Source organism: Physeter macrocephalus, chromosome 20, assembly GCF_002837175.3.
Source record: "Physeter macrocephalus isolate SW-GA chromosome 20, ASM283717v5, whole genome shotgun sequence".
NCBI classification, from domain to species: domain Eukaryota; kingdom Metazoa; phylum Chordata; class Mammalia; order Artiodactyla; family Physeteridae; genus Physeter; species Physeter macrocephalus.
Window position 1 is genome coordinate 21,410,548 of NC_041233.1, and position 13,810 is coordinate 21,424,357.

Genomic DNA, 13,810 nt, shown 5'->3' on the forward strand with positions numbered 1-13,810 from the left:
GACCACCTAGAGGGGTGGGATAGGGAGGGAGACGCAAGAGGGAAGAGATATGGGAACATATGTATATGTATAACTGATTCACTTTGTTGTAAAGCAGGAACTAACACACCATTGTAAAGCAATTATACTCCAATAAAGATGTTAAAAAAAGGAAGAAGTTATAAGTCTGGAAATCATATTCTAGCAGTATTTAAATTAATATCATTTACATTATTGCACTAGGACCCAGTACCACAACAGAAACAGAAACAATCGCTAAGTATGAAATAATGGATGGTGCACCAGTAAAAGGTAATATACTTTTCATTTACTTTTAAGTTACAGGTAGTGCAGATAGCAGTGTTCATGGCAGATTAGTTTGAAAGTATTTATTCAGTGTGAATATATCTGTGAATTCTTAAAATGATTCTTACAATGATTTTTAAGATCATCTCTGTATAAATGCTGAGAAGACTATAGTAGTACTTTCTAGTTTGAAATAAGCTTTAATTTTTTACTCAGTTTAAATTTAGAATTTAGAAGAGACATTTATGGATATCTCTTCCCTAGTTCTGAATTTATAATATTTTAATTGTCTTTTGTTACAGTAGTTTCTCTCTGTAAATCTTTTACTCACGCTGAACATAAGGTGCAGTATAATTGAGTATTCATTTCTGTGGGATTTTGGAGTTCTTATATAGCCCTCAAGAAAATAAGCAATGTTTAAAAAAAAAAAAAGAAAGAAAATAAGCAGTTCCCTTAATAGATAATTTTCAGTGTCTAAGATAATGAAGCCAGTATTTATCATTTTAAATATATGTCATTGGCTTTTTCTTACTCTGTTAGTAATTACTTCAAAGAGTAGTTACCATTTACTGAGTACCAACTATAGATGAGGCATTGTATTCTCAGGCGCTGTCAAGTTCCCTACCACACTTTGAGTTAGGTAGTGGTAGCCCTTATTTTATACATGAAACTGAGATATAGAGGTTAAAAACTTGTTAAAGGTGATATACTGTAGGGGAGGCAGAACTTTCCCAATACCCATCTTAGGTTTTCAGCTGGAATTCTTTAACAAAAAGATTAATAAGAGGAAAACAGTTGATTAATGCATGCAGTACACATCACCCAGGAGAAACCTCAACAAAAAAGTAACTCAAAGCTGTGACTTAGAATTTCAGCTTATATAGCATCTTCAAAAGAACAATAAATTTGGAGAGAAATGACTGGGCAAAGGAGAGCAGTTTAGGCTTCTCAGGGCGGCAGACTACGGGCAGGTAAATATGTGGGAGAAAACCAATGGAGTAGGCTTGTTTGCAGATTGCTCTGGTGCCATCCCTGGGCTGAAAAGAGGCTGTCTCCAGTAAAAGGAGAATTTATATCCTGCCTTTAGGCATAACAGGGGATTCTTTTCTGCTTTTGCTGCTGCTTAATTGCCTTCAGCTCAAAATAATCTGTATGTCAAAGAGGAATATTTTTCGGTGACATATTCTGGTTTCCTTCTATAGCTAATCATTGCACAGTTGGAGTTTTGAGTCCAGGGGTTTCTGACTCCAGGACTCTTGTGTGTGTACTCTTGTGTTATGCAACATAACTTTGTAAAATTCCAGCAGCCACAAATTTTTATGTAAAGTGATGGGTTGTACATCTTTAAGGAAATAGATATACATAAGAAAAGTATTACATAAAAAGGATTCAAAGCAGAATATGCAAATAATTATTCTTAGAAAAAGAGGAGCCATGAGAATCTGAATAGCAGTCTTTTTGGTAATGAAGAAATGTCATCATTCTGAACATGTTTGTTGCTTTGGGTGAATTAGTAATAAGTATTCAAGAATTTATACACATGATTAGAAATTATGGTACAGATGAAACGAATGGTTAAGTGACTTGGCTGGAGTTGGGATTCAAATCCAGGCATTTTGGCTCTAGAGCAGTGGTTCTCATCTAGGGGCAGTTTTGGTCCCCGCTCCCCAGAGGACATTTGGCAATGCCTGGAGACATTTTTGGTTATCATATTTGGGGACTGCTACTGGCATCTTGTGGGTAGAGGCCAGGAATGCTGCTGAACTTCACACAGTGCATAGGACCTTATCCACGACAAAGAATTATTGGGCCTAAAATGTCAATAGTGTCAAGGCTGAGAAACCCTTGTCTAAAGCTTTTGTTATGCTGCTCTCTTGTGAGGGACTGAAGCATTAATGTCTTCTCTATGATGCTTAGTTTTAGGTGTTATGTAACTACTGATATATTTAATCATCCTTTAGAATTAAATGGAAATTGCTTTTCTTTCAGGTGAATCAATTCCAATAAGACTGTTTTTAGCAGGCTATGACCCAACTCCAACAATGAGAGATGTGAACAAAAAATTTTCAGTAAGGTACTTTTTGAATCTAGTCCTTGTTGATGAGGAAGACAGGAGGTACTTCAAGCAGCAGGTATGGTGCCACCCAGATGTTATTTTGTTCTGTGGCAATTCTAAAAACACCTGGAAAGCAGCCACTTTTCTAAGCTTTATTGCACTGAGCAAGTGGGGGTTTCTAAGTAAGTGAAAACACTGACAGTATGATATAGAAGTAAACATGAATGGAACTACGTTGTAATTCATCTCTTCCCGGTCATTCTGCAGGACTCCAAAATGGGCTATAATTTGGCAGGGCTTTTTTTTTTTTTTTAATTTAATTTAATTTTGCGGCATGCAGCATCTTAGTTCACCTGCCAAGGATCGAACCCGCGGCCCCTGCAGTGGAAGTGAGGAGTCTTAACCACTGGACTGCCAGGGAGGTCCCTGGCAAGGCTTTTATTTTTCTCTTGAAACCTTTGTTTTTTATAAAAACAATACCTGCTATTTGTTTAAAAAAAATCAGGCAATAAAGAACAGAATGAAGTAAAAGGTCAACAAAAATTCCACCACCATTGTGATTAGTTTTCTAGACAAATTTGTATATGTGCTTTTAGATCATTATTATGCATATTGTTCTTTAATATGTTTTTTCAGTCAATAGTGTCTTCAGTAGCTTTCCTTTATCAACAAATAAAGATTTCCTTTATCACTTTTAATGACTGCATCAACTTGATGGATTTGGGGGTTTCCATTTTTCCATAATTAAACAATCCTCTTATAAATGTCTTTGAGATGACCCAAATCTAATACTTTTTAAAAAAATTTATGGCTGCGTGGGGTCTTCGTTGCTGTGTGTGGGCTTTCTCTAGTTGTGGCGAGCGAGGGCTACTCTTCGTTGCAGTGCGTGGGCTTCTCATTGCAGTGGCTTCTCTTGTTGGGGAGCACGGGCTCTAGGCGTGTGGGCTCCAGTAGTTGAGGCTCGCAGGCTCTAGAGCACAGGCTTAGTAGTTGTGGCGCACGGGCTTAGTTGCTCTTCGGCATGTGGGATCTTCCCAGACCAGGGATCAACCCCATGTCCCCTGCATTGGCAGGCGTATTCTTAACCACTGTACCACCAGGGAAGTCCCTAATACTTTTAAAATATAAGATGTTTATCATAAAACTTGTTCTCATTTGAAAATCAATTAAAAGCCTTTGGTGAATTTTGAATAAAAGATTGTGATTAGAATGGTCTTCTGTATTCTGAATCAGATTAATAAATATTTGAATGTCAGTTGAGTGTTCAAAACTAAATTAGAAATTATTCTGGGAAAAAAAAGAAATTATTTGTTGAGTACTGTGACAAATACAAAAGCTACCTTTTTAAACATGGTTTGTCCTCAAGGTCCTCACATTGCCGATATGTGGGAAGAGAGAGATTGTATAATTAACAGAAAACTTAAGTAATAGTTTGACCGTAATTTGGAAGAGAGAAAAGTTACTCTGCTAATGCTGCCATAATGCTGTATAATTAAACATAGGTGATTTATAATTTCAAATTAGATTATATGAAATTTACAATTTCCAAATCAATTACATATTGTGGCCTTATTGAGTAAGTATATGCTTCCCACGGGCATTCATTTGGATGTTTAAATTCTGCTATGTTGGTTAAAAAACAAACAGCCTGCCATGACTTTGTGAAGCAAGTAATTTTAAGAATTTAGAAGAGAAGAGATCTCAGGATGTATTGGTTAGGGTAAGACTTAGATAGGCAGAGGAATCGGGATTTGAAGAATATAAAGGGGAAGATGGAGGGAAAGTTTAATTTGAAGTGCGTTAGAGGCAGAGAGTAACCCAGTTTGGCTGGTGGGGTACTGGGGTCTAGGTAGGGAAGAGAGTGATGTTGATAAATTGGATAAAGGTTATGGAGGGCTTGAATGCCGGGTTGGAGATTTATCCTGGAGGAACTGAGAACTATTGAAGAGTCATCCAAGCAATGTTTTAGACTAATCTGGAAGTGATAGGAAGGATAGCTTAGAAAGGGGTATCAGGCAAGGGAGGGAGAGCCATCTACCGGGAAGCTATTTTAGTATCTAAGGTTGAAGTGACAAGGGCTTGAATTTGGATAATGGCAGTGGAACAACAAACAAAACGTAGATTTTAGGAATTCTTTAAAGCAGTAATAACTAGAACTTTGTGCCAGATTGGATTCATGGTGGTGGCATGCATGGGTATTGGTGGGGGGGGAGCAGAGTTGGCAGAAGGGGAAGCCCAAGATTAGAATTGGAAGAAAGTGAGTCAATAAGGAAAGAGGAGGGCTTTTGTAGGGAAGAAGTTAGTTTTGTTATGGTTAAAATTGAAGTGGCATTATTTCCATGGTGAAAATATAAGGAATAATATGAGGACATTAATTTGTTGTCTTGCATTTGTCTTCTAGGAGATAATTTTGTGGAGAAAAGCTCCTGAAAAACTGAGGAAACAGAGAACAAACTTTCACCAGCGATTTGAATCGCCAGAATCGCAGGCATCTGCTGAGCAGCCTGAAATGTGAACTGAATAGGAGAAAAAAAAGAAAAAACCTCCTATATCTGTTGAGATTTAAGTTCGGCAGGTTAAAGATGGTTGCAGCGTGTAGGGCGGGGAAAAGGCCAAAACTCCATTTATGATAGTCTTCCTTTATCTTACAGTGCTGAGTTTATTTTATGACATAACTAAATGTTCTTCATGTATATACATTTAAAAAGTGCTTTCTTTGAAACACTGGAACTTTCTTAAACTGCCGTGTTGTTTTTTTTTTTTAACTACACACTTTCATTTAATGAAAAGCACTCAGCTGTACATCAGCATAAACATTAAAGATTTTCATGTGAGTAGGTTGGTATTTGTAATTTTGCTTTCTTTCTGCATAATGTTGATTACAAATTCTTTTATTCTCCTTTTTCATTCTAATGATTACCTCTTCTCTACATGCAAAAATTAAACATTTTGTGTCAAATAAAATTAGAAAAACCTGAGTGGCCCTTAATCCTGCAAAGATTTAAAACATGACATCTCAATATTTTTGAAAACTACATTTTTGTTTTTCCATACGTGTTTGAGAAATGCATACGAGTGTTTCGCTTTAGGTGCCTCTGAGTCTACCATTTCATGGCTTCCTGAATTTTGTTCTCTTTGAAGTCTTCTGTGGTGTGAATATTAATTTTTTTTCCGTAAGAGATTATGTGGCATGTCATTGCAGCTTTTCTTGCGGGGGGGGGTACCATATTAAGTAACCATTTTGCTACTACTATCAGATAGGTACCACGGTATGTTTTCTGCAATGTGGAGTTGACTCTATGTTGGCATTTTAGTTTGTTAAAACTATATAATTTTTCCATAAATACTTTGAAAAATATTTTTTTTGATTTAAGGAATCTTTTTAGCACATATATGCAAATATAATTTTCTTGCAAATATTCTCTTCCCTTTTCAGGGGAAAATTTGAGGATGGGGGACTCAGGAGAACTGGTGAAGTATGTAGTTACCCAGATCTGGACAATTTCATGTTTGTTAAATTGGGAACTTGACTAGTTCAAACTCAAATTTAAACTAAATCATCCACTCTGTTTAAATTTTTTTAATATTAAATTCAAGTATTGTTCAAAGCCTCTAAAAAAGAAGGTTGCAGTCATCTGTTTTTATGCTATGCATGGGGTCTGATCGCAAATACACTAAATGTGGGGTGTAGGAACTAAAATGAAGCCTGTTGTGTGAAACTACTTTCACTTATGGTTCATTGGTTTTTGTACCAATATTTTTTTATACACTTCAGTGCAAGTCTTGTCAGTTAACCTTACTTTATGGGTAAGCTAAGTAACCCAAATTACATTTCTTTAAGCCTGTTTTACTACTATGGCACTTTGAAAAATGGTCAGTAACCAACTTCTTAACTGGCAAAAGGTTCCAGGTACCATGTGCTGGAGCATCTATTTTAAATGTGGATATCTGTGAATGGTAATGTTTTCCTTCATGTAAGTGCCTGTTCAGAATTTCAAAATTTTAAAATGCCAAATATTTTCATGGTCACTTGCATGTAGTAATCTGGCAAATATTCAAAGAAAAATTGAAAAACAATTGTATTTAACCAGCCTCAAATTGTGCAACCATGATGTATAATAAAGAATTTGAAACAGATACTGAGCTTGCTATGTGAATGATTAAAATATTTATATTCTTAAATCTCTTCTCATTGTCATATTTATCTTTGGGGACAGGATTGCTCAGTAGTTTAGGAAGCTATAACTGTGATGATTAGAAGTTTTTTAAAATATTCAATTTCAATTTTAAATATATAATGCTTTTAATTAGGTGGCTTAAAACACTGTCATAAATAGGACACTTATTCACTTTGCTTGAAACTTTGTTGCATAACCGATTTAAAAAATAAAAATTTGAACTCGGTATTTGGTGAACTGTAAAAAGTTGGCCAGTTAATTAGAAATGAACTGAAAAAGAAATTTGTGTCTTTAATAAAGAGTACAACATCTAATCCAGTGGTTCTCAACCCTGGCTGCACATTCAAATCACGTTAGGAGTTTTAAAAAATAATCATGCCAGGTCCTATCCAGGCCAATAAAATCAGAATTTCAGGGGCCCGGACAGCTGCATTTAAAAACTACCCCAGATTGGGGCTTCCCTGGTGGCGCAATAGTTAAGAATCCACCTGCCAATGTAGGGGACACAGGTTCGAGCCCTGGTCTGGGAAGATCCCACATGCTGCAAAGCAACTAAGCCCACGTGCCACAACTACTGAGCCCACGTGCCACAACTACTGAAAACCAAATGCCTAGAGCCTGTGCTCCGCAACAAGAGAAGCCACTGAAATGAGAAGCCCTGCACCGCAACAAGGAGTGGCCCCTGCTTCCTGCAACTAGAGAAGGCCCGTTGCACAGCAACGAAGATCCAAAGCAGCCAAAAATAAATAATTAAATTTATTTTAAAAATAAAAACTACCCAGGATTGAGAACCACTGTTCAAACCATTTAATTAGTTATTTCTCTCACTGGTGAAGAGAGAAATAACTAATTTCATTGTTTTGAATTGTTGGGGAGGAAAAACTCCTCTACCCACTTTTGTGTTTGAGAGCCTACTAATTAAACTGACAGATTAGCAAAAGAAAAGACAGTTCTAATCGAGTTAGAGGAAGTTCACAAAAGTGTGACTTAAAGGGGTGGTTAGAATTGGGGGCTTATATATCATCTTGCTGGGGGAAAGGGGGTGAAGTACGCTTATAAATGACTTAGAGGAAGTTGTGGGGAGAAAGCACTAATGGGAAAGCAAATGATGTTTAGGAAAGATAAAACGATCCTTAGGAAAACAGATGGTAGATATATGATAGTTCTGTAACGAAATTCTGTTTAGGTGTCGATTTCTCGCTGTCTCTGGTGATGAGTTAATCTTCCCTGGTTGCTCCCTGTGAGGGGATTTATGGCAATGGATTTCTTTTGGGAGGCTCTGCTATTAGGCAGACAGGATTTCAGGAACTCCAATGCCTTCTACTAAAAATTTTATGCCCCAGTGGCATATTCTGGACCCCTTCAATGTGGATCAAGTAGTTGGAATACTCAATTCTAATTACCATGTGAGTCAGTAAAGTCTTAAATTGTTCCTTTTATATTCAGCTGAATCTGTTGAACACATATACAGGCACTCTCCAGGGGTTTATACTAGCCTGGATTGAAATCTAACACATTTTACAGTTTCAAATCAAAGATATAGTGAGGAAAATGTGCACTCTTAAATATGACAGATCCCTTTTTAGGCTTGGGATCTTCTATGAGCATAATTCTTACGTCACTCCCCTATTTAAAATCTTTCAGTGACTCAATTCCAGGAAAAGCTTGAATTCCCTATTACAAAACACCTTCAGCTCCAGTTACGCCAGACTCCTTGGAGAATGCTTGCCCTTGTGCAGGCACTTCACTTAAATTCTTGTAAGACACTCCAGGCCACTCTTGTCTGACACCATCTCCATCTCTAAGTCAAAGAGATATCCCTTTGTTGTGCTTCCAAGGCATGCTGTGCACACCTCCAGGACTGTTTACCACACTTCTAGAAGACTTTTTAATTGTATGGACTTAATAAGCCTCTTGAGGAGGGCTCAGCCTGTTTTGTTTTGGTATACTTTGTGCTTATCACATAATACATTCAATATCTGAATAAACGGATGAAGCTTATTTTCCTAGTGCTTATAAAATTAAAGGTGTCCTCCTTTAGAAAAAAAATATGTCTAAATGTAATAAAATTACGGATAAGAACTGTTATGCAACTTAGTATTAGAATAAAAGAAATAGACTAGGCTCTCTAGGAGTCTTATCAGGCTGGGGAGAGAAAGCAAGACAGCAGAGCAGGACCATGTGGACACTATCTACAAGTTCTACAAATGCATTTGATAGTTGCTCCCTCCCTAGGTCTGGGGAAACTGGACCAGATAGTCTCTAAGACCCCTTTCCTGCTCTATTACTCCATGATTCTAAGGGATAAACAATTTGTTATCCAGATCATGATAACCTTACATTAGAAAAATACTCTAGAAATGTCAAATTACAGAATTTGTAGGCGAGATGTGAGGGGGAGAAATCTACTAGAATGTGCTTTTGAGAAAACATAAACCAGGTTTTGTTAATAGCAAAGGCAAAGAAGAGAGAACTTAGTTTATTCCCTATCGCCAAGGATATCTTTACTTCTCCCACTTCCTTTCCCTGTCCCCCACTTATTTCTCTATTTATGCATTCATTCAGCATTTTCCTGAGTATTTCCTTAGTGCTATTTTATTGCCCTACCCTGAAGGAACTATAACCCAGAGCAGTGGTTCTCAAAGTGTGGTTCCGCAGACCAGCAGGGTCGACATCACCTGGAAATATGTTATAAATTCGTACTCTTGGGCCCCACCCCAGACCCTATGAATCAGAAACTCCAGGAGTAGGGCCCCAACAATTTTAACAAACTTTCCAGATGATTCTGACGCACTCTGAAGTTTGAGTACTACTACTCTAGAAACACAATTATGATACAGTTTTAGTGCTTTGATAGCAGTTGTACTAGGCACCCAATGTGTTCAGAGGTATGTAGGTGAGAAACGATGACGTAACAACTGGCCTGTAGTTCTGGCATGAATAGTTCTTTGAACTCTCATTAGCCTAAGAATAATAAACATTTTCATTACTTAACGTTAACCGTTCGTATGACCAAAACCAGATCAAAAACTCTTTGAGGGCAAAGGGCCGTCTACTTGAATCCCTGATGTTTAAAAAGTATTCGGTGAATCAAAGGCACAATAGCAAATTGTTACTGAAATCTTATTTGACATACAATATTACAAATCATATGCCGTGCTCCTTCAAGTTGCAAGACCTTAATGTTTTAAGTGTAATAAGAGATATGGAGAATCCAACGGCATATCTTGAATTTAAGATGTTGCACATTTCATCAGTTTGACTGAAACACGGAGTTGGATACTGAAACAGTATCCAGTATCCAACTAATGCAAAAGAAATTAAACTTTGCCCCGAGTACAGGGGGCATAGTTTAGCTACGCGGTTGTGACATATCAGCTGCTAGGATGATGTATACAAACTGCTCATATTAAAGTATAAGCACCTACACACGTCATACAAAGGGTTTACCTAAGAACTTGTGGAACAAAATTCCTTAACAACGGTCCTGAAGGGCAGATCAAGTTATGTTCTCTATCGCCTTCCATCAGGAAACGAAAGTTAATAATCTAAGGAACTTTTGGGAAATGCTCTTCAACGCTTTGAGTCCGCAAGCCACGCCGGCGCCACAGCCTAGATAGTTGCGTCTCCACCAGTCGCACCCACGCGGCTTGGCCGCACTGCCCACGTGTTTCCGACCACTTACCCGCAGGGCCAGCTTGCATCATGTGACACACGTCGCAGGCCCCGCCTCTCATCTGTGACATCCCCAAAGGGGCCAGATTATTTTTTTAAAGAAAGCTGGCTCCAATCTCCAATAAAAAAGAGAGAGAGAGAACAAGGACTTACAAGCACTTATCTTCTGTGATTTTTGCTTCTAAGCTTTTCCTCCCCTTTACGAGCAATCTTCCGGCACTACTTTTTCCTTATTGATCGGGCGTCTTCCTGGGCAGCTCCGCTGTTCTGGGTCTTTGCGGGCTGTAGGCACTGGCGCTGTGCGTCATTGCCCGCCGCCGTATCCGCAGGCTGCTCCAGCCAGCCTCCTATCGAGTCTGCGTTCTCAATGTCCTTCCCCCGGTGTGCCCTGTTGTGGGCTCGGCTTCCCCCGGGGCGCCAGCCTGGCTCCCGGGCAGCCGTCTGCTCTGCCCTTCGCGCCCACACAGGGCCCTTTCCTGGGACTCTGGGGCGCGTTCCTGCCGTTGCCTGCGCCTCTTCCTCTGCTTCAGGAGGCTCCAAAGCTCCGAACACGTCCTTGTTCGTGCCGCTGACTGTGAAACCGCAGGGCCGCAGCGCGGATGGCGATGTCGGGGCCGAGCTAACCCGCCCTCTGGACAAGAGTGAGTGCAGGAGCTGGCGAGGGCGGCGCGGGTGGTGTTGCAGGGCCCGCGAAGAAGCTTACCCCCGCCCCCCCCCGCCCTTCCCCTGGAGACCCGAGGTCCCCTCGAGCGTTGTCATCGTGCTTGTCAGTGTCTGCCTCCCTTACTGGCGTGTGAGCCCTTCAGGGGCTTGGGACTGTGTCTGATTGATCCTTTGATGTGCTGCTCCAGAAATGGCCTTCTCCCTTTCACTGTTGTTCTGTGAATGGTTTAAGCCTTCTTGTGATGGGACGATTCACCTTTTTGGAGTCGTTAGGTGGACGACTGATTTCTAGCGTACTCTTTGTCCTCCCCCGCTACCCAGAACTATTGCTCCGAGAAGGGACAAGGGAGTGGGGCATTGAAAAGCCAGAGGAAGATTTCTTTCAGGAGTTTTTGTCATTGACTGGGTACCTACGCAAACCAGACACTGTGTTAGGCTGTATGGTGGTTGCCAAGAGGAACCAGACTCACATCCAGATCTCTTCCGCTCCAGAAACTTACAGTCTCGTGGGCAGGAAGGACATGGATGACCAACTGTACTACAAGGTAGAACATGATAAGGGTGTGCTCACCGAAGGTGGTAGGTTCCCTGGTCATCCGGGGCTGCAGAGGGAAAGGAATCGCTTAGCATCAGCAAGTGGCAAGATCTAATCCTATTGCTCCCTTGCAAAACATTGTTTAATGTTTTTCCATTGTTCCCAGTTTAAAAGGGTCCTCAATCCCTGCCTGATCTGGCGTGGGTACCTGTTGGAGAAGCGTTGTTGCGCGCCACTCTCCGTGTTTCAGTCAAACTGATGAAATGTGCACTTGTGCTCCAGGGCTTTTGCACATGCTACTCCCTCTGTCTAGAATACATCCGTAATTCCATCTTCTTCTTCTTTTTCTAAAAATAACAATGGCTAATACTCAGTGTTTGCTAGAGATAGGTACTATTTTAAGCATGTGACCATTTAATCTTTCCAGTAACTCTTATGAAGTAGACAGTCTTTACCCCTGACAGATACTTATCTAGTCATGCAGTAGCACATACATATATTTATATATTATGTAAACATATATATATATTTTTTTCTGGTTGATTGTAACACATACATATATGTATATAAGTATATGTATATGTATTATATGTATATATATTTTTTCTGGTTGATTGTAACACGTTTAGCCATGTGAACACGATTGACTAGAAGTAGAAAGATGGTGCATATTTGTGACAGTCATTACAGCACTTAAGTGACTGGCCCGATTTACACTTTACTTACCTTTTCTCCATTTCCCAAATGGTAAAATGAGAATAATATTTTCTTTGCTTACATCTCTGGATTGTGAAAGTCATGATAACGTGTTGGGCAAAGCACTTTGAAAAGTGTAAAGGGGTGAACAAATATAAACTAGTATCACTTGTACTAAACATTTGCTATTTGAAAAATGGAATTACCCTGCAGTAGAATCTGTGATGTGTGGAAACTGGGAAAACTATTCCCCTAGGAGCCCAAATAATCTATCCCAACTATATAGCATAGGTTGATGTGAGGATTTAACAAAATACTTATTTTTGGGTTATCGTATAAATAAAGGTTCTAAGCCTCTCTTTCTTTAGGCTGTTAATAGCTGGTGTAAAATTCCTTGGATGTATTTTTACTCATGATTAGCTGGTCCCACCAAATTAGTGTTTTGAAATCATTTGGGCACTGTTATGAATTTTTAAGTGTTTCGAAGTTCTAACAATGAAGTGCAGCTGCCTTTGATGGCAGAGTGGCCCTCCCCTTTCTTGGACAGCTGACTAAGCTGGAAGTTTTGGGTGGTCTCAAGTGGAGCAGTGAAGGAGGAAGGTAGCACCCAGGCACTGCGGTAAGCTAGGTGAGCCATGGCTGACCATGGGGGATTGATGCACCTCACATGATCTCTGTCTGATTTTTGATTGATCACTGGTATGTTTACAGGACGTGACAACAACAAATAATATTCATGGTGAATTTTATTAGCAGTTGTGACTCCTAGGGAAGGTATCAGATTAATTGAGACAGGTTGTGGTAGTTTCCTTTCCTCATAGATGCTAATAGTGCAAGATGCATAGATGCAGATTGGAACTTGGATTTGTAGGGTTGAAGCCACTCAGCTCCATATTAGTAAAGTGAACTGGAGTCAGAGTTTTGGGGGAAGCTTGCTTGTCAAAACACCTGGATTGGTATGTTCCGGCAAATCACTCACGAAGTACAGAATTATGGTGTAATGCTAAGGGGGTCAAGATTATGGAGACAGTTTCTGCATAGGGTATTAGGCAACACTTTTCTGCCCAGAGCACAGCTAACTTCCTGGATGAGAATCATGCTGTTGGTTACAAGGGGAACCTTAAGAAAGAACAGAGGCCTAACGAAGTCATTGTAATTTGATGTAGGTGTATCAGGTACAGATACATTTGAGGGTGTAGGGAATAGTCATCTCTCACACCCATCACCTGAGAGAGATGCAGAAGGGTCAGGGGCATTTGGCCTAATGCAACTGTCTGCTGCAATAGGGACAGTTTCAGTAAATCTAGTACTATGTTTTATAATTCCCTTTGTGATGATACAAAAGGTTCATCATGAGTTCAACCACTACTAGAACAATATTTCAGTACTTCTTCATATTCAACAAGAGTGGTAATACTAGTCGTAATATTAAAGGGGTAGAAACTGAATGCCACTGCTAGGTGGTCTTTGGTACAGTCTCTTCAGGATTGATTCTTCATTTCCTTTTTGGATCCTAGAGATGTTCTGATCTATTCTGATCACTTCTCTCCACCTGTGTTTCCACTGTGACTTTGGCGTTTCCAATTCTGTTCTTTGTTTTTTTTTTTTGCGGTACGCGGGCCTCCCTCTGTTGTGGCCTCTCCCGTTGCGGAGCACAGGCTCCGGACGCGCAGGCTCAGCGGCCATGGCTCACGGGCCCAGCCGCTCCGCGGCATGTGGGAT

General features: G+C 39.8%; 2 protein-coding genes across 5 annotated transcripts in view; both read left to right on the forward strand.

Annotated features, from left to right (window-relative positions):
• VPS26A (VPS26 retromer complex component A) overlaps positions 1–6,478 on the forward strand; it is a 24,444-nt gene extending 17,966 nt beyond the window's left edge. For all 4 annotated transcript variants that reach the window (XM_028482055.2, XM_028482057.1, XM_028482058.2 and 1 more), the window contains 3 exons: positions 223–291; positions 2,275–2,417; positions 4,743–6,478. In XM_028482055.2, the coding sequence (XP_028337856.1) occupies positions 223–291; positions 2,275–2,417; positions 4,743–4,856 (326 nt within the window). In that variant the 3' untranslated portion in view covers positions 4,857–6,478. The remainder of the gene's footprint in view (positions 1–222; positions 292–2,274; positions 2,418–4,742) is intronic.
• A 3,868-nt stretch (positions 6,479–10,346) lies between these two features.
• SUPV3L1 (Suv3 like RNA helicase) overlaps positions 10,347–13,810 on the forward strand; it is a 22,988-nt gene continuing 19,524 nt past the window's right edge. Inside the window, exon 1 of the mRNA XM_007121036.4 lies at positions 10,347–10,835. Coding sequence (XP_007121098.1) covers positions 10,562–10,835 — 274 coding nt within the window. The 5' untranslated portion in view covers positions 10,347–10,561. The remainder of the gene's footprint in view (positions 10,836–13,810) is intronic.